This window comes from Zootoca vivipara, chromosome 11 (genome assembly GCF_965207765.1).
Source record: "Zootoca vivipara chromosome 11, rZooViv2.hap1.1, whole genome shotgun sequence".
Classification (NCBI taxonomy): Eukaryota; Metazoa; Chordata; class Lepidosauria; order Squamata; family Lacertidae; genus Zootoca; species Zootoca vivipara.
In genome coordinates this window covers 50,804,511-50,825,526 of record NC_142594.1, presented here as the reverse complement: position 1 = coordinate 50,825,526, position 21,016 = coordinate 50,804,511, and the positions used below count along the sequence as shown (strand labels likewise).

General features: G+C 46.4%; 1 protein-coding gene across 2 annotated transcripts in view; it reads right to left on the bottom strand.

The window, feature by feature from the left end:
- LOC118091861 (mitogen-activated protein kinase kinase kinase 3) overlaps window positions 1-21,016 on the bottom strand; it is a 94,729-nt gene that overhangs the window by 54,650 nt on the left and 19,063 nt on the right. For both annotated transcript variants that reach the window (XM_060280929.2, XM_060280930.2), the window contains exon 2: window positions 234-316. In XM_060280929.2, coding sequence (XP_060136912.1) covers window positions 234-243 — 10 coding nt within the window. In that variant the 5' untranslated portion in view covers window positions 244-316. The remainder of the gene's footprint in view (window positions 1-233; window positions 317-21,016) is intronic.

Below are 21,016 nucleotides of genomic sequence, written 5' to 3'. Positions count from 1 at the left end.
CGCTTTCGTCTTGCGAGTTTTTCTTTGCGCGAGGCATTCGTCTAGCGAAGTGCCACTGTATTGCTATTAAAGTCATGGGCATCCAGCAGCAAATGCAAACTCTGCCTGTTGGTTCTCTCGCTCGATTGATGGCCCATGTACCACACAGAAGTGTTGGCAAGAACTTAAAACGTCCCCCATTGTGCTCAGCCACCAGCAGGAAGCCAAGGTTGGGGAAAATAAGGGAGCCTTACCCATGGTCATATCTTCATCAGGTCTGTATCCCACGAGTCGAGGGCACTTGTGCCGTACAGGCCTTCAGGTCCAAGGGCTGCCCCTGCGACAATAAGAATGAAGATTATTAGATAACGAACCTTTGTAGACGGACATAGCAGAGTCAAATGTGGTTGCATTGCCTGTGCCAAAAAAAGCATCTCTTTGGAAGCAGAACAACATATGTCACGACTACGGTTCATTAATTCAGATACCGCACCAAACCAGGGTTAACGCACAGTCACTATAAACCATAGTTTCCCATTCTCAATTGCTGGACAGGCACAAACCATGGTTTGTCAGTTCAAACATCATGCCGAACCGTTGTAATAGTTTCCTGTCTGAATTGAGGCCACGGTAGTGCGTCCTGCCCTAAATCAATGAAGGAGCAGTTGTTTTCAGCAATCAGTTGAACTATTTCTATGGTTGTCATACGTCCTCCTTTTCCAGGACACGTCCTCTTTTCCATGGGTAGGTAAAATGAGAGTCGCCATAGCGATCCATAGTTAGAAGCAGAAGTCGGCAAATGTGTCCTCTTTTTGCTCTTCACAATACGGCAACCCTAATTTCACTAGGTGCCAGACAAGTGCTGCTCCTGTGCGCTGAGGCAAATGCTAAAGCAACCAACACTTTAGCGGCACCTAGTGGCAGAACACAAACATTGCAACACCAACAAAACACCCGCAAATTTCTAGAAAGGAAGCTCCTTTAACATAAAACTCCCAGGTATCGACTTGCAGATAACCAACCACAGTAAGATATGTACACTAGTAAACTCACCCTGAACCCTCCCTCTCTGCATTTTCTTCTTAGACCTCATAATAAAAACTGTAAACTGTTCACAAATAGGCATGACAACCACATAAATCACTTAAAGGTGCAATCTAAAAATAATGTTGTAAACACCCGAGACATCTTCAGACTCTAAAGCAAGTAACAAGGATATTTATTCAAACCTATTTTGAGATATTTGGGCAGGAAGAAGAGATAGATGCATCAAGCCAATAATCTGAAATGGACATCTGAAGCTAAACATGTTGTTCCTTTCGCTTGCTGCTACTTCCTCTCTGAGAAACCACATGGCTCTGTTTGGGAACCGAAACTCAGCTCTGCCGCCGCACATTCTGTAACTTTAAGCAAGAGGCAGGATGAGGTATACGGGAAGGCTTCAAAACAAACCCTGACCGAAAGGGTGACAGAATTCATCGAGACTGGAGACAAAGACTTCTAAGTTTCAGTCTGGTCCCTGATAACACCACATGGGGGGGGACCCAAAACGCTGGCGGAAATGGAATTTGGAAACAATCTACAGGAGATTCAAACTGTGCATCTATGCGAAAGATACAAATGGGGACTGCAACAAAATGTTGCAGGGTGGAGCGCTTCTGTTCAGGGTCCCAAACAACCAGCTTTGCCTACTTCTAGAACACTCCATTCTGTTCTGCCTCCCTGCGTTTTCCTCCCCTCTCCAGATCCTCAGACTGAGCATTTTCAGTCCTCCTTGCGTCCCTTTCGCTCCAATTAATTTTTATCCGACTTCTGAAAACCTTGGGGTTTCCCCACGCCTATTGACGCCAATTTCTTGCATGTGAGTGGTGCTGTTTTAGCTATGTAAGGATCCACCTGACAAATCAGTTTGCTATTAGTATATAAGATCTGCTCTTGGAACTTCTTTCCCATCGCCACCAGGGCAAGTCAGGCACAGGCGGCAATGTGAGGCTACTCAGGAGGAGAGAGGGAGCACCGGCAAGCGCATGCCCGTCTCTTGCCAGGACGGGGTGGAGCTTCCAGTGAAGCAGTTTCAGTCCGAGCGGCTTCACAGCTGAAGCAACAGCTCGCTTGTAGCTCCAAGCTGCTGCGCTGAGCCTTCCTGAGCAGGAGAACTGGACACTGGGCTGTGATGTGGCTGGGGAAACCCCTGTTCTTCAGGCAACTCATCGGCTCACCCTGAATCTGGGTCACAACAGACTCTGCTCAGCCCCCTTGGCTGCAATATCTTAGTTCCCTCTCCACACTGCAATATCTAGTTTCACTCTGACCCTGCCTGAGAATCCAGCATTGGCATGCACAATATATTGCGGCATGCAATCTTCTCCGTACACCAAACTTAAGAGCAGCCGCCGAGACCACATAACACCGGTCTTGAAAGACCTGCATTGGCTCCCAGTACGTTTCCGAGCACAATTCAAAGTGTTGGTGCTGACCTTTAAAGCCCTAAATGGCCTCGGTCCAGTATACCTGAAGGAGCGTCTCCACCTCCATCGCTCTACCCGGGCACTGAGGTCCAGTGCCGAGGGCCTTCTGGCGGTTCCCTCGCTGCGAGAAGCCAAGTTACAGGGAACCAGGCAGAGGGCCTTCTCAGTAGTGGCACCCGCCCTGTGGAACGCCTTCCCATCAGATGTCAAAAAGAAAAACAACTACCAGACTTTCAGAGGCAGCCCTGTTTAGGGAAGCTTTTAATCTTTAAGAAATTAGTGTACTTTAATAATTCTGTTGGAAGCCGCCCAGAGTGGCTGGGGAAACCCAGCCAGATGGGCGGGGTATAAATAATATATTATTATTATTATTATTATTATTATTATTATTATTATTATTATTAGAGGCAAGTGGCCTGTTTTGTACACTTGCTACTTCCGCTGTCAAAGAAGCACTTCTTCTAGACAGGATTTTCTGTCCGTGCGTCCACATACAGTCATACCTCGGATTAAATACGCTTCGGCTTGAGTATTTTCAGTTTAAGTACTCCGCGGACCCGTCTAGAACGGATTAATCCACTTTCCATTACTTTCAATGGGAAAGTTTGCTTCAGGTTAAGTACGCTTCAGGTTAAGTACAGACTTCTAGAACCAATTACACTCATACTTCGGGTTAAGTACGCTTCAGATAGGGTACTCCGCGGACCCATCTGGAATAGATTAATCCACTTTCCATTACTTTCAATGGGAAAGTTCGCTTCAGGTTAAGTACAGACTTCTGGAACCAATTGTGTACTTAAACAGAGGTACCACTGCACTGGCCTGGTTGTCGCATAATGCTAAGCCAAGCTAAGTACGGTGGTACAATTAGAAAACCATGGCCGCTTCCCTTCCCTGTTTCTCCTGCTCCTGCCACCAGGAGCTAAGCCATGGTTTGGCCTGTTTCACTCTGAACAAACTATTAACTGTAACCAAGGTTTGTTCTTGGTTCACCACTCATGGTTTGTTTGCAGGAGACAAACGATGAGCCTGGTTTTGCAGGTAACACTAAGCCAAACCATAGCTTAGCTTCTGATAGTGCAGTGACAGCAGGAACGGGAGGAGCAAAGCGGTTGCAATATTCTAACTGTGTGCCGGTGTGCTTGTTCATTCACACTTAACCATGGCTTAATGAGAACAAGGCACTGGCTGACTCACGCCAATATTCCCAAGCACGGGTGCAAACATGCATGTCTTAAGAGAAGTCACCGGCTGTTTATCTATAACTGAAGCTCTTTTGTAAACTGGCACAAAGTAAAAATTACAAAAAGTGCCAATTCATTTCAATCTGCCGGTCGGTTTTTTTAAGCGGCTACAAATGCAGGTCAGTGCAAGCTGGAAAATCATCCGGATTTCATTTAATTTGCTAACAAAAAGGGGCTTTCCTTTGGTTCTGAAGTGGTGTCGAAGCAATAGGCCGAGCCTGGAGAATTTAACAAGCAAAATAGAGAGTCAAACGGAAAAGGAAAAAGAAAACTTTTCTTTAAAAAGATTCCACCACACTAACTTTCAGCAAGTTTCCGGGAGGCCTGCCAGCTAATGCACAGGAGGTTGTGTGTGTTGTTGTTTTAAAATGTACTGTGGTACTGTTCAAAAATATTATTGTCAGAGGGGTTTTTTTCTAGCGAACTTGGGGCCAGCAGCAGGATAGCACTGGCAAAAGCAATAACCAAATAATGAGAAACGGTTTCAAATGCAAGCCTATGCGCTGAAGAAACAGATTGTGTAGGGTTTGAAAAACTGAGCAATCATCATCATTACAGTTTATTTGCAGCTGAACAATGAAACTTGCAGCTGGGCACCTAAAGACAGCTTAAAATTAAAAACTGAAAATTACTTAATGGATGGTGGGCATGTATCCTCCCGCTATAAGTGTCTTGCTAGCCCGAAGTGCTCACAACACCCTCTTTTTGTTGTCTGTTAATCCCCATACTGTAAAAACATAGTTTAAAAGTACATTAACATCTACAAATACCAAAGTTTTTGCCGGTACAAAATTGATACAGACAACTTCACACCAAAAGAATATATCATTGAGCAGGCCTGCCTCAGATGACTCAATGAGGCCTTTTCATCACTATGCCTCCAACAACTATCCGAGAACAGGGGGTGTAGGGGGCGTGGCGCCCCGGGTTCCACTCAGGAGGGTGACACTTGGCGCGCCCCCACTCAGCGGCTGGCTGCTCACTCACTTGCTTGGCCATATGTCAGCAACCTCCGGCCCATGGGCGGCATCCAGCTCACGAGCTGACCGGTCACCGAGGCGCCCGCTCGGCAAGTCCCCGCACCGCGCTAAACCGGCGCAGCGTGGCAGGGGGACTCGCCAAGTAGTGCCGAAAATCGTTTCTGCGCATGCCCGGACATCTGCAGAAGCGGTTTTCGGCGTCCTGGACATGGGCAGCGTGGCACCGGATATCACTTCTGCGCATGCCCAGACATGCGCAGAAGCGATTTTCAGCTTCCGGGCATGCACAGAAGCAATTTTCGGTGCTGCGCTGCCCATGTCCGGGGCGCCGAAAATCGCTTCTGCCCATGTCCGGGCATGCGTGCTGCGTGGCGATGCCCTGCCCCCAGGTGCACGCCCCCGGTGCCTTCCTCCGCCCCTGTCTGAGAATAGACAACACTTTCTTGTAGAGGTGTTGTGGAGCATATCAGATCTTGGGGGGGGGGGTCCCAATAACCCAAAAGCACCAGTCATGTCCACATAAAGTCGTGGTCTCAGTGTTATGGACTCAACTCTGTGGAACTCCCTCAAGCTAGAAGTTAGACAGGCACCATCCCTGCGAAATTTCAGTTAAAACCATTTTATTTCAGGGAGCCTTCACATCATGAAGGCTTCTCTGGGGTTTTAAATTTGCCTGATGTACTTTGGTTGAACCTGAGATTTTAAATCTCTAAGGTTTTAAAAGTTTGCAGTTGACCTTTCCAATGTTGTCCATTGTGCATTTTTATTGTTGTAAGTTTCTTTAAGACCTAGAACAGCGGAATATTAATTTTAAAAAACAAAGAAACAGCAACCCAGGGGACCATTCCTATATAGCCTCCCACAAGCTAGTGAACTCCATGTGTTGTTGGACTACAACAGGCATCCCCAAACTTCAGCCCTCCAGATGTTTTGGACTACAATTCCCATCATCCCTGACCACTGGTCCTGTTAGCTAGGGATCATGGGAGTTGTAGACCAAAACATCTGGAGGGCCGCAGTTTGGGGATGCCTGGACTATAACTCCTATCATCCCTAACCACTGGCCAGGCTGGTTGGGGCTGATGGGGGAAAGAAGAAGAAGAAGAAGAAGAAGAAGAAGAAGAAGAAGAAGAAGAAGAAGAAGAAGAAGAAGAGGAGGAGGAGGAGGAGGAGGAGGAGTTTGGATTGATATCCCGCTTTATCACTACCCGAAGGAGTCTCAAAGCGGCTAACAATCTCCTTTCCCTTCCTCCCCCACAACAGACACTCTGTGAGGTGGGTGGGGCTGAGAGACTTCAAAGAAGTGTGACTAGCCCAAGGTCACCCAGCAGCTGCCTGTGGAGGAGCGGAGACACGAACCCGGTTCCCCAGATTACGAGTCTACCGCTCTTAACCACTACACCACACTGGCTCTCACACTGACTGAAGTCCAAGAATACCTGGAGGGAACCACTTAAGGAAAGCCTGGGCTAATTCATTTTGGAAAGGGGCAATTAAGCATGCCAGAGGTCTAAAAAAACTATGCATGGGTGGAGATTCCCCCCCCCAAAAAAATCTCTCTCCTTCAGGGGCCACCTCCCCCAGGATGTTTATCATGATCCATCCATTGGCAGAGAGAGGCAGGACCCATGTGGGTGTATTCAAGATGGCAGCTTGGTCAAAGGTAGTCATGCTTCTGAATGGCAGCCCCTGAAAGCCACAGGAAGAGATAGTGTTTTTCTCTCTCTCTCTGGAAAAATGGCGGATGGCAGAGGAAACACTGAACTCTCCCAGCACTAACATAAGATAAGCAGCCTTAACTTTTATCTATTTATTTTCTACTACCGTGCCTCCCACAAGGTACAGTAAGTTTTAATTGGTTTTTAAATTGGTTTTTAAGTTTGTTTGTTTTTAAGTATTGTGTACTTTAAAATTTTTTGTTAAACTCCGGCTATGGGCTATGGCAAACGGCCAAGAGAGTCGGATGAGGCAATACCTTCCCTGAGGCCCAAACAATCAAAGACTGACTTGCACCTTCTTAATTGTGGTCGTTTTCAGGAGGACGTCAGATACACGGTGGAGACCCACAATCGTTTTAGCCCATTGGCTGGTTTTGCAGCCGCATTAGAAGCAGAGGAGGTGACCTCGCCAATGACGATAAATGCTAAAGACAACGATATAGACAATGATACAGAGGGAGGACCTACCTTGAAGAATAATTTTAAATAATTAGGACCCCTACACTGTATTTTTAAAAGTATAGATGGGATATCCTCGCAGCTGGACAAGATACAACAAAAGCTCGTTATACTCAAGTTGCAATCAGCTCACACTATGGCAGGGAGTGAATTAAAGAGCCAGCGGAAGAAGCTCCAGCAAAAGCTTGATATACAGTGGTACCTCGCAAGACAAATGCCCTGCAAGATTAATTTTTCGCAAGACGAATGCGTCTTGCGATCTGATGGTGACTCGCAAGACAAATTTGTTTTGCGAAAAATTCATCTTGCGAATCACGGTTTCCCATAGGAATGCATTGAAATTTAATTAATGTGTTTCTATAGGCAAAAAAAAGAAATTTCAATGCATTCCTATGGGAAACTATGATTCGCAAGACGAATTTTTTACAAAACGAATTGACTCGCGGAACGAATTAAATTCGTCTTGCGAGGCACCACTGCACCTGAGTTGCAGTTAGCTCACGCTGCGGTAGTGAGCAAATTATTAATAAGCAAGGAAGTGATAACTGTAATTATTACTCAAAATCCCGGTTGAACTATCAATCCTTGATCCTGCAACCCAACAGAATATGCTTATCCATATGTGGCTGGTTTATTAAACTTTCTGTTTTACATTTTAGAATATTCATTTGAACAACCTTAAAATATCAATGACTTCCCTTCTTCTCTTTCCATGGTTCATTGTGCATAACATAAATCCCTGCATATTTTATATAAACTAAACCATTCAATATTCCATGATTACATCCATCAAAACGTATTTACACTGTTGAATTTATCTTATTGCTACCCGTGTTTTCAAATAAACACAGTTTCCCTCCATATATTCAATAAACTTTTCCGAAACCTGGGAATTTCCATCTGGGTTATCCCCAACAAAAAGGACTCTGGCTTTTTTTGGAAAGGTACTTTAAAACATTTTTTTTCAATTCATTATGAATTATTCCATAATAATTTTACCCTTTTACAGGTCCACCACATATGATAGAACGTACCCTCAGTCTCATTACATCTCCGACACTTATATGATTCAGTCTTATACATCTTAGCAAGTCTACTTGGAGCTCGATACCATCTGTAAATCATTTTCAGGTAGTTCTCCTTCAAGTGTTACAGTGGTCCCTTGGTTCTCAAACTTAATCCATTCCGGAAGTCCGTTCCAAAACCAAAGCATTCCAAAACCAAGGCACGCTTTCCCATAGAAAGTAATGCAAAATGAATTAATCCCTCCTAGACTTTTAAAAACAACCTCTAAACAGCAATTTAACATGGATTTTACTATCAATCGAGACCACTGATCCATAAAATGAAAGCAACCAATGTACTATACTATAAAATAAATAAGACAGTACATATTGTAGATGATAAAAATTACAATTATTATTATTTTCTTAACTGCACTGATGATAGTCATTGTTTGGATGGGGGGCTTTTATCCATTTCTGCAGTCACACAATCAATCAATCAGTAGCTGGACTGGGTTCCACAGAGTCACAAAAACAAATTACAGTAATAGAAAAAGCCTCAAAAACAAAAACGCAAAATAAATAGCAAAAACAAAAGCGCCAAACTTATTCCATTCTGGAAGTCCATTTGACTTCCGAAATGTTCAAAAACCAAGGCACAGCTTCTGATTGGTCCAGGTGCCCCGGAAACAATAGCCGACAGCGGCATCAGATGTTTGGCTTCCGAAAAACGTTTGAAAACCGGAACACTTACTTCTGGGTTTTCGGAGTTTGAGAACCAAGGCACCACTGTATTGTGCTCGAATCCAGTTAGCTGGTTGGCCATTGTGAGAACAGGATGCTGGACTAGGTGGGCCACTGGCCTGATCCAGCAAGCTCTTACGTTCCCAATCTGTAAGGTACACTTCAGTCCCTAATAACGCTTTCTGGAATCTTTGGTCTAGATCAGGACTTCCCAAACTTGGGTCTCCAGCTGTCTGGGGACTACAGCCCCCACCATCCCTAGCTAGCAGAAAGAACCAGTGGTCAGGGATGATGGAAACTGTAGTCCAAAAACAGCTGGAGGTCCAAGTTTGGGAGACCCTGGGATTATGCGTAATGATTCCGCCCTGCAGTAAACTTTCAGAATGCCCTATCATTCAGCACAATCATAATGAGGAAGTAGGCAATAATCCTGCAGTTGCGAGGCTGTTCTGTGCTTTTCAGCTACACACTTTCAGACCCTTACGGGATTTTTATGCAGAGGTTGTCAAGCGATGGAATGTGCGTGCTTGGCTTCCAGGTCTGACTCATCTCATTAATTTCACTACCATCTATGGAATGAGCATGCCTGAGTCGCGAGGGGTTTCCAGGATGAAGGCGGCTGGAATTTCAAAAGAATATTTAGAAGTCCTTTGCTCGCAACTTCATATATACTCAGGGCTACTCATCTTCCAGATCAGGCATCCCCAAACTGCGGCCCTCCAGATGTTTTGGCCTACAACTCCCATGATCCCTAGCTAACAGGACTAGTGGTCGGGGAAGATGGGAATTGTAGTCCAAAACATCTGGAGGGCCGAAGTTTGGGGATGCCTGTTCCAGATGCACATGAAGAATCTGGGGAGGAAAGACTACAGTAGCTTTCATTAAAACACTGCATCAGAGAAAGGGAGCCTGTGGGCCACTACATTACAATTCCCATAATCCCTGTCTGTGGCTGATGGGATTCAGAGTCCATCTGGAGAGCCATAGATTTCCTCATCTTTACACTAAAGCAAGCTTCCTCAACCTGGGCCCTCCAGATGTTTTTGGCCTACAACTCCCATGATCCCTAGCTAGCAGGACAAGTAGTCAGGGATGATGGGAATTGTAGTCTCAAAACATCTGGAGCGCCGAGCTTGAGGAAGCCTGCACTAAAGCCACATGTTTCCAGCTCTCAAGGTTGGACAAGCCTACCCAGCATGTTCATGTGTATTTTAATCTGCTTTTAAGTTTATCGCTTTTTAATTTTTTAAAAAATTGTTTTAAATAGCTGTTTTTAACTGATTTTACCAATAATGTTATTGTTTTACTCGTTTTGTAAAGTGTTTTGAGGCTTTTTTAAAAAAACAACAACAAATCAAGCTGTTGATACATTTTATGAAATAAAGAAATACATAACAAATGCAAGCAGGAATAAAAAGGGGAAATATTGCAGGAGGAGTAGAATTACTGCGCTCCCCTCTAAAGGGTCAATTTCAGTTTCTCTCTGTTTCTGATCTTTCCAATCATAAGTGCAGTTCTCCCCAGTTCCACATCAGCATGAGATATATTTTTTTAAAGTCATCATGCAAATTTAACAGGACGTTAGCGCTAATTTCTCCCGATGCACATCTTTGTATGCAATTTCCCCTAATACAGTATACACACGTTGGCAAAGCAATTTTCCAAAACGGAATATCTTTTTTTAAATATTACATTCACTAATATATATGTATTTTTATGGGCACTTTATCCCAGTAGATGCATTTTTGTACAGTACACATTTTGCACACTGGAGATCTGCACTGCAAAATTCAGAGAAGTGCGGATTTTGAAGGACAGCTCTGTTTTGGTTCTCATACTGTTCTTGAAAGTGAAAGTTAGGTAGGTTTGAGTGAACTCACTCAAATTTTGCCCCCATCCCCCACACCCACCTCTGATAGGGGGTTGGACTAGATGACCCTTGGGGTCCCTTCCAACTCTATTAATTCCATGATGCTGCGATTTCCTTTTGCTCGTGTTGTCCTGCTTATACAACCACCAGCACTTTGATTTATACACACAAAAATATCCAGTTCACAATAACAGCATGGGCACCGCACCACTAAAAGCAATTGCTTTTTATTTCATCACATTTGCAACGTGGGTAACAATTATTATTATTATTATTATTATTATTATTATTATTATTATGTTATCAAATTTGTATGCCACCCTTCATCTGTAGATCTCAGGGTGGTCCGCAGCATAAAAATACAAGATGAAAAAACAAAATACATAATAAAAACAAGAACGGAAAAACTCACAAATCTCCCCCTCCCACAAGACGTCTTATACCACAAGCCAGTTACAGGTAGGTAGCCGTGTTGGTCTGAGTCGAAGCAAAATAAAAAAATTCCTTCAGTAGCACCTTAAAGACCAACTAAGTTTATATTTTGGTATGAGCTTTTGTGTGCATGCACACGAAAGCTCATACCAAAATATAAACTTAGTTGGTCTTTAAGGTGCTACTGAAGGAATTTTTTTATTATACCACAAGCGTTTCTCATATTTGTGGTTTCAAAATAGCAGAAGAAGGTTGGGGGGGCGACTTCTCTTCAACTGAGTGGCTGTTATTACTCTTATAGAGTAGAGGTGTGCAGACTTTGAGCTTGTGGGATCCACTTTGATTTTTACTAGGACCCCCAGATCCACAGAGCCAGGTACAAAATAGTGGCTCAGCTGAGCAGGCATGTTCTAAGGATTGATGAACAGGAGACCTCCAGGCACATGTTGAGCCCAGGAATCTATAATCAGTTAATAATAATAATAATAATAATAATAATAATAATAATAATAATAATAACAACAACAATAATTTTTTATTTATACCTTGCCCTTCCCAGTTCAGAAACCAGGCTCAGGGCGGCTAACAACAAATTTAAAACACTTAATTGTAATACAACATAAAAGCAGCATAAAATACAGTACAGTGAATCACAGAATCATAGAATCATAGAGTTGGAAGAGACCACAAGGGCCATCCAGTCCAACCCCCTGCCAAGCAGGAAACACCATCAAAGCATTCTTGACATATGCCTGTCAAGCCTCTGCTTAAAGACCTCCAAAGAAGGAGACTCCACCACACTCCTTGGTAGCAAATTCCACTGCCGAACAGTGGTACCTCGACTTCCGAAGGTTTCGACTTCCGAAGTCTACAACCGCGGGAGTCTTTTCACCGCGTGCGCGGTCCGCGCATGTGCAGAAGTGCAAAACCGCACTTCGCGCATGCACGGTACGGGACATCTGAAGACCTCGGCTTACGAAGAGCGCCGTGGAACAGATCGTCTTCGTAAGTCAAGGTACCACTGTATAAAAGCATGAATAACAATAAAATTCAAAAATCAATTTGGGGGAAATATTTAAAAAAATGAAATGAAATTAAATGAATAAAAGCACAAGAAACAGCCGCGAGCACAAACAGGGCAAGAGGGCTGCGTTCCACATGCATCAGCTCAGCCAAACGCAAACACTTTTTTTCAAACTTGCTGCCCACACAGCACACACATTCCCATTCCATGTGACATTCTTGCAAGTGTTAACTGCACACACACACACACACACAGGCACCAGAAATATTTCAAAAGCTACAGCTACAGTGACTCAGGGCCTAGCAACCCTGATGTGGAAACCACAAAAGCCAGTAAATGTATAGCGTGGGAGGAAAAGTGAAAGCTTTGAGAAACTGGGTTTTTTTCTTAAAGCTTTGGGGTACAAAACCTGGAACGTAGACAAAAATATTTCAGGGGGGGGGGAGAGATGCAGACCCTCCAATTGCCCCTATATTCCAGGCACAGTCCTGGATTTACAGAATTTGATCCCGGAATGTCCCGCTTTTCCTTAGGACGTCCCTATTTTCATCGGAGAAATGTTGGAGGGTATGGAGTTACGTGACACACACACACCGAGCCAAGGAGATAAGTAACTAGACAACCTTTAGAAGACTTCTGAAGGAAGCCCTGTATAGCGAACAAATACAAATTAACGCAAAAAAGCCTCCAAAACTAAAAACACAAAATAAATAGCAAAAACAAAAGTGCCAAGTACAGTGGTACCTTGGTTCTTGAACTTAATCTGTTCCAGAAGTCCGTTTGACTTCCAAAATGTTTGAAAACCAAGGCGTGTCTTCTGATTGGTTCAGGTGCCCCGGAAACAATAGCCAACAGCTGCACCGGACGTTCGGCTTGCAAAAAACGTTCGGAAACCGAAACACTTCCGGGTTTTCGGCGTTTGGGAACCAAAGCTGAGAACCAAGGCGTTTGAGAACCAAGGTACCACTGTATTGGTCTTGTCCACTCAATCCACTGGAGCCTGTCTTCGCAGGCAGGGTAAATCCCTAACACACTGAGGGTTTGAAACCCACTCGCTCAAAGCCGTTTCCCAGGCTGTGGCCGTTGTCTAATGCTGACGGCATCTAGGAGCCACAGGTGAAAGCTGAGTGCAGGCTGGGCACCATAAGTGGACAAACTACCCCAGAAAGAGCAGAATATCCCAAATAGTCCCTGCCCAAGCTTAACAGCATCTTCAGAATTCATGCTTCAACTTCTTTGCATTGCCAATGTCTAAAGGTGGGATGTAAAATCTACTGTCTCGCCAGAAGACAAGTTCATTTTTAAAAACAACAATAAACTGATTGTTCTTCTCTCTGCCCTACGCGGACAATTATTTCTGCTTTCCAAAATATACAGACCTCACGCTTAACTTGGAATAAGCTCCCACAAAGCATAGCGGGGCAATTTTTAGTAAACATGTTTAGGTTTTGCAAAGTAAATGACCAGCTACTACAGCATGGAATTGACAGGAGCTATGCTAGTGACCCAGGTGGCGCTGTGGTTAAACCACTGAGCCTAGGGCTTGCTGATCAGAAGGTCGGCGGTTCGAATCCCTGTGACGGGGTGAGCTCCCGTTGCTCGGTCCCAGCTCCTGCCAACCTAGCAATTCGAAAGCACGTCAAAATGCAAGTAGATAAATAGGAACCGCTACAGCGGGAAGGTAAACGGCGTTTCCATGTGCTGCTCTGGATTGCCAGAAGCGGCTTTGTCATGCTGGCCACATGACCTGGAAGCTGTACGCCGGCTCCCTCGGCCAATAATGCGAGATGAGCGCGCAACCCCAGAGTCGGTCACGACTGGACCTAATGGTCAGGGGTCCCTTTACCTTTTATGCTAGTGACTATGGCAGGAGATTATTATACCCTTATTGCTAGGATGTTAACCATTGGCATCTGAGACATTTTTATTTAGTTCATATGGTTGGACAGTGTTCTCGCAGCTACCAGCATGAGTTTGACCAAACTGCGGGAGGCAGTGGGAGACAGGAGTGCCTGGCGTGCTCTGGTCCATGGGGTCACGAAGAGTCGGACACGACTAAATGACTAAACAACAACAATTTATATACCGCTTGTCTGTTAAAAAAAGAAGACGACAAAAACCTCAAAGTGGTTTCCAAAAAAGAAACCGAATAAAATCATCAATAGGAAAAATTAACAATGATTTAAAACATTTTGGTTACAGGTAGGTAGCCGTGTTGGTCTGGATCGAAGTAAAATAAAAAAAATTCCTTCAGTAGCACCTTAAAGACCACCTTAAAGAAGTGTGCATGCACACGAAAGCTCATACCAAAATAAAAACTTAGTTGGTCTTTAAGGTGCTACTGAAGGAATTTTTTTTATTTTAAAACATTTTGAAAGGCTGGTATAGGAGAACCGACATTCAGGAGAGTCTAAGGAAAACGACAGGCCCTGTAAATCCAACCAGTGGCCTGGTTGACATGTGATAAACACAAAATGTGCTTCTGGAAATGTATCTTGTCTCTGCCTCTGTACTTCTCGTGTTGTCTTAGTTCTTTTTTTAATAAAGGGGGGGAAAATACAAAACACCTTCCTTCCACTCCTCGATCGATACCCATTTTTGAAGTCAAATTCCAATTTGGGCGACAGAGCGCAGTCCTTCGTAATGAGCTCTGCGCGGCTACAGTGTCATATTGGGCTGGTTGAAATGGCAACTCCTAATTGGCTGCCCATCTCAAACGTGCCAGACACCTATTGACTGGGCCGGATTCTGCATGGCTTCGGGGAACTTCTAATCCTTGCAGAGTTCCTGAAAGTGTGCGCTTTGTTTAAACTTCTTCTTTTTTTTTTGCTTGCACCCTGAAGAAAATAACCCCGGTGTGAACAAGGAGACTGTTGTTACATAAACGAGAAGGAACTGCTATTGCTCTGTAATAATCAATGTGCAATAACTGCAGCTCTCTAAGGTGGCCTGTGATGTAGGGGCAAAGTTGTTGAACTGCTTTTCAAAAAAATTGAAGTTTTAAAGCTCTTTTCTTCCTTTCGTTCAGCTCTACCATCGCTGGCCACTGAGAGCTTTCCTGATCCCTAAAGGGCTCTCTACCTGTGTTTTCTTTTATATACTAGTGTCATTCAGCCCGTTCAGTAAACGGGCGCTAGCCGGGCGGGAACGGAGGGGAAGCCCTGGGACCGCGCAGGCGTCGCCTCCGTCGAGCGCCTGAGGCCCACCAGCCCCTCCTCCGCCTCCTCCTGCTGTCCCAAGTGGCGACGGCCTCCTCCACCTCCCTGCTGTGGCGGAGTGACGCGGGGTGGCAAGGCGGGAGAGCGAGGGGCGGCGCGCTTACCTGAGGCGCGCTGCACGAGGCGGCGGCAGAGGCCTCTTCCTTCTCCTCAGGAGAAGGGAGGTGGAGGAGGCTGTCGCCACTCGGGACAGCGGGAGGAGGCGGAGGAGGGGCCGGTCTCTGGGCTCCAAGTCTCTGTGTCCAATCCCTGTGTCTGTGGGGCACATGCGCAGTAGCGCGGACACAGGGACACAGGGACTGGACGCAGAGACACAGGGACTTTATTATATAGGATTACATTTATACACCACCTTTATCTTCCAAGGATGTCTAGCCAGTGTACATGGTTCTCTTCCTCCCCAGTTCATTCTCACCACAACCCTGTGAGGCAGGTCAGGCTAAGAGGCGGTGACTGGCCCAAGATCACCCCATGAGCTTCATGGCTGCGTGGGGATTCGAACCCTGCTCTCCCAGGTCCAGGCCTAAGTCCAGCACTCTTAACCATTATGCCACACTGGCTCCTTTCTCCCTTGCTGCCCCTTAGGCCTGAAACGGTCTCCCACACAAGGCGACTCGCCTTGCCTCCTTCAAAAGCCACCCTTTCCACGAAGCCTATAGGGAACCTGCGCTGCTCGCAATAAGGCCACAGGTTCAATCCCCAGCATCTTCAGGTGAGGCCAGGGGAGATCCTTGCCTGTAGCCTTGAGCATCCTGGGCCAGTCAGTGTAAACAATACAGCACTGAGCTCCATGGACCAATGGTCTGACTCTGTATAAGGCAAATTCCTATGTTCCTAACCCACTGACTCCCAAATAACTAAGGCTAAAGTAAATCTAACTGAAACAATTGCATATTCTTTCCCAAACCATCCTCACCTCCACTTCCTCCTGCTTCTTCCATTGTCGTCTCATTCCCCACCCCTCCACCCCGGATTATAGTAATCTCCTGCTTGGACTACTGCAATGCGCTCTGCGTGGGGCTGCCTTTGAAGGTGACTCGGTCCCTTATTTCTCTGACAGCAACTTGGCAGGTATGGGGGTTGCCAAGCCACTGACGGGCAGCAAGAAAACAACCTAGTAGTCCTCCTTAGTAATAAATGGTCAGGGGTGAGGAGCCATGTCATGAAGTCACCCGATTCCCAGGCCCAAGAAGAATTCTGAAGCCCTGGTGAGAGCTCCCTGGCTTTGGCTGCAATTCCTTCCTCTGGAACCAGCGCCTGACCCACCAGGCTGCCAGCCCATTTTGAGAACATCTTGGGATGCATCTACACCGAACAATTTCAGGGTGGTTGTTTCACAACTGGAAATCTCGCCCTGCGCCAATCTCGTCCCGAAATTAAAATGACGAGAGCAAGCCTGGGATGATAGGATGACAAAGGAGGCTACTGACCGGGTACTCACATGACTACAAAAAGGAAATCAGGACGCTCTGTTGTTGGCAAGAGTGAGAGGTTGCCTCTCTGTGTGTCTGTGTGTGCTGAATTAGCTCATCTTCAGGATTATGAGGAAACCCGAGCACACCTGCTCAGTATTATTGTTGAGAACTGCTGATGAACATTTTTTGGCTGCTGACTTTCCTGCTGCCTTTGCATGCAGGAGGGAGGAGTCTTGGGACAGGATTGTGCATTAACAGAGAGGCTCCACAGATCCTCTTCCTGGGTGGCCAGTGATATGCGCACTCATTTAACGTTCTTCCGTCTGCTTTGCAAACTTTGAAAAATCACACTTATCCAAATTTTGCAATGCAGCTCCCAAACATGTACTGTATATATTGAGAATATTGCATATAAATGCATATATGAGAAAAACGTTCAAAAATGCATTATAGTAGAGAAATCTGTCTTGCAAATATGTGTACACCCGGCAACATTGCATATAAAAATGTGTGTAGGAGAAAATTGAGCAAAATGCTGAAGAATTTCCACGAGAACTTAAAATAATAATAATTGCAAACTGATATAAAAAGGTAAAGGGGCCCCTGACCATCAGGTCCAGTCGTGTCCGGTTTGCAGCGCTCATCTCGCTCTATAGGCCGAGGGAGCCGGCGTTTGTCCGCAGACAGCTTCCGGGTCATGTGGCCAGCATGACAAAGCCGCTTCTGGCGAACCGGAGCAGCACACGGAAACGCCGTTTACCTTCCCGCCGGAGCGGTACCTATTTATCTACTTGCTCTTCTAAACCACAGAGCCTAGGGCCTGCCGATCAGGCGGTTGGCGGTTCGAATTCCTGCGACGGGGTGAGCTCCTGTTGCTCGTTCCCAGCTCCTGTCAACCTAGCAGTTCAAAAGCACATCAAAGTGCAAGTAGATAAATAAGTACTGCTCCAGCAGGAAGGTAAACAGCGTTTCCGTGTGCTGCTCTGGTTCGCCAGAAGCAGCTTTGTCATGCTGGCCACATGACCCGGAAGCTGTCTGCGGACAAATGCCGGCTCCCTCGGCCAGCAAAGCGAGATGAGCGCTGCAACCCCAGAGTCATCCACAACTGGACTTAATGGTCAGGGGTCCTTTACCTTTTTAGGTCAGGTTATGAGATGGAACAAGGAAAAGTGAGGAAGAGAAGGTCAGTTGGGTGTGGAAGATTCACACTCCTGTATTTATTTACCAGAGCAATTCATTTTGTGAGCCCTTTAGGGATTATGGCCAATACTTGTCATACTCAAGAGTAGACCCACTGAAATTAGCAGACATGACTAACTTAGCTTTATTAATTGCAATGGGTCTACTGTGAGAAGAACTGAGTTAGCTACAATCCTTAGAAGTCCGTTTCCATCGACACCCCTGCAGCTGCGCAGTTTTGATGTTTCTGTGCGCCAAAAAAAAAGTCTGAAAAGTCGCTCATTTCTAAAATGCCAAGAGATCTGGCTCGGCATTGTCATTCTGATCCTCGAAGGCTTCCTGCATCCTGTTCACGTAGTACAGAGCTGCGCAGCGCAACGAGCTTCTTAAAATAAACCCCCACAAAAGCAAGTAAAAGGGCTTGGAAATCCCCTGTTGCCCCTTCCATGCAGCCTCCTCTCCAACCATTCACTAAAGAAACCAGATGCGCCAGATTAGCCCAAATAATGAGCTCATCCAATCTTAGCCGTTTCTGCCTGGCATTTCGTGAGTCATGGAAAACACGAGTCTCGTTGCTCGGGTAACTGCAAAGCAAGCATGTTGCCTGTGGGTTGCGCAAGACAGCATCCAGCCTTCGTCCGAAACAAATAGCCCCGTTCGCCTATGTGAGCTCCATGGGATGTGGCACTAAGACACCTTGAACTGAGCCCCTTCCTCCTCGTGAGAATTTAGTGGCTGTGCCTGGGCAGCAGCCATGAATACGGGCAAGAAAGGTGTGGCTATTGGGATTTCAGGCTTAGTCACCTATGCTAAGCATCATCTCTAGGCCTGGAATTTGCATAAAGCTTTTTGACTTTTGCTTTAAGTCAGGGGTAGCTGAGCCGGGTCCCTCCAGATGCGGCTGGACTACAACTTCCATCATCCCTGACTCTAGTCATTGGCCATACTGATGGGAAACGGGGCCCAGGGGTCGCACACTAAGAGATAGGTATGGGCAAGTGATTTCTGTAGGCATGGCAAGGCAAGCATCTATCCTGCCCCAACTCTGTGACTTGTGCTTAGGTAGCCAGATGCCATGGAGGGAAGGAGATCTTGTTCATTTAATAAGGCTGGCGTGGCTAACCTGTGGCCCTCCAGATGTAGCTGAACTACAACTCCCATCATGCAGCTGACTACCAGCCATGCTGGCTGGGGCTGATGGGAGTTGTATTCCAAAACGCCAGGAGGGCACTAGGCTGGTGAAGGCTGCCGTAGAGCAATTGCTTTGGATACCGAGTTGCTCTGGCTGAAGGACGGCCAAACCTGTACTACACTCATTGCTTTTTATATCTCAGATCACGAGACTCTTAGTCTCAGGGTTGTGAGCTGGAGTCCCATGTCGGGCAAAAGATTCCTGCATTGCAGGGGGTTGAGCTGGATGACCCTCGTGGTCCCTTCTGACTACCATTTTGTTGTTCTATGAAGCAGCAGTTCTATAAGGGGCCTTACAGGATCCCCAGATCACCAGGAGAGGCTGGCTTGACAACCTTTGAGCCATGATCGGGTATGTGGGTGTGTGTTGTGGATCAGCACAGTTTCCTGCACCCAAAAGCTGCCCCAAATAAATAAGGACACATTCCACTGTCTGAGCCCACTGGGACCTTACAACATCGCAGCCCCGCGAGAGTGAGAAAAGGCACGTCTTCCACAAATCCATTTTCCAATTTTGTTCTTAGAATCGTAGAGTTGGAAGAGACCACAAGGGCCACCCAGTCCAACCCCCTGCCGAGCAGGAAACACCATCAAAGCATTCTTGACATATGGCTGTCAAGCCTCTGCATAAAGACCTCCAAAGAAGGAGACTCCACCACACTCCTTGGTAGCAAATTCCACTGCCGAACAGCTCTTACTGTCAGGAAGTTCTTCCTAATGTTTAGGTGGAATCTTTTTTCTTGTAGTTTGAATCCATTGCTCTGTGTCCGCTTCTCTGGAGCAACAGAAAACAACCTTTCTCCCTCCTCTATATGACATCCTTTTATATATTTGAACATGGCTATCATATCACCCCTTCTTCACTGCCTGCTTTCTATTGCACAAGGTTGTCTTCATTCAGGGCAACACAGAATCTTATACAGAGTCCATCTCGCTCATAACTCCCTACTCGGACCGGCAGCTGCTCTCCGAAGTTCCAAACGGGTCCTCTTTTTCAGAGCTCCCTAGGGATGCTGAGGGCTGGACCTTGGCCTTCCTGCATACAAGCAGATGCTCCACTGCTGAGCTACGGCCTTCCCTCAGCACCTGAAAACGCCTCCATGGGCTTTGCACAGGTATAACGCCCACCGTCTCATGCAGATATGACCAGCCAAGCTGACACACACGTGCACCATAATGTGGAGATGTTGTCTGGGAGGGGAAAGGGGGAGACGCCCCTTACCTTACCAAAAAAAAATCTCTGGTCCAAGCACCTGTTATGAAGCTTTAAAGGTGGCAGCTCCAGGAAAGAGAGAGGGGGCCGTATCTCCATGGTAACCAGGCCTCAGAGCACCAAGGCCTTCAAAATAGGTCGAAGCCGCATGCAAATGGTGGTAAATGAGTGCAGGCCACAGGTGTGAAGAGGTCTCTGCATGAAGCCAGGGCCTCGGATCAAAACTGTGAGGTGAAGTTCTTCACGGAGGCAGGCGCAAGCGGCAGCGAGGAGGAGGGGAAGTTGCAACCTGCTCTCTTCCTGCCGCCGAGCACCACGTTCAGCAAAGGCCACGTGGCACGGCCCTTCCTGGACTGCGCCACAATTGCGTCTCCTCTCTCAATTGCGTCGTTTTCACAGTACCATCCGCGGGAACCTGCAGCCCTCGTGATGTTGTTGCAGGCCGGCTCCCGCCTGCCCGCCTACCCTACAGAACTGGGGGTGTTGATGGGAGTTGCAGCCCCCCCCCCAACATGTGGAGGGCCACAGATTCGAAGAATGGAGAACCTAACAGAACAAAACGGGCAGCTGAGCTCCCTGCGCCAAAGTTAAGCAAGGAGGGCTTGGAACATAGGAAACGGCCTTCTCCTGAGTCCGACCACTGGGTCCATCTATCTCAGCATTATTGTCATAGTCCCATGCTGCTCAGCCACGGCAGAGCTCAGTGGTGGGAGAGGCCAGCCAACCAGCCACATCTCGGAGGCGGGCGGGGGACATTGCCTGGAGGCAAAGTCTATATGCAAGGTCCAGTCCAGTCGTAAGGCGAGAGTATCTCAGTTCACGTACACACAGTAATACCGCTGGTTGCGAACCGTCCCCCTTGCGAACACTTCGGGCAT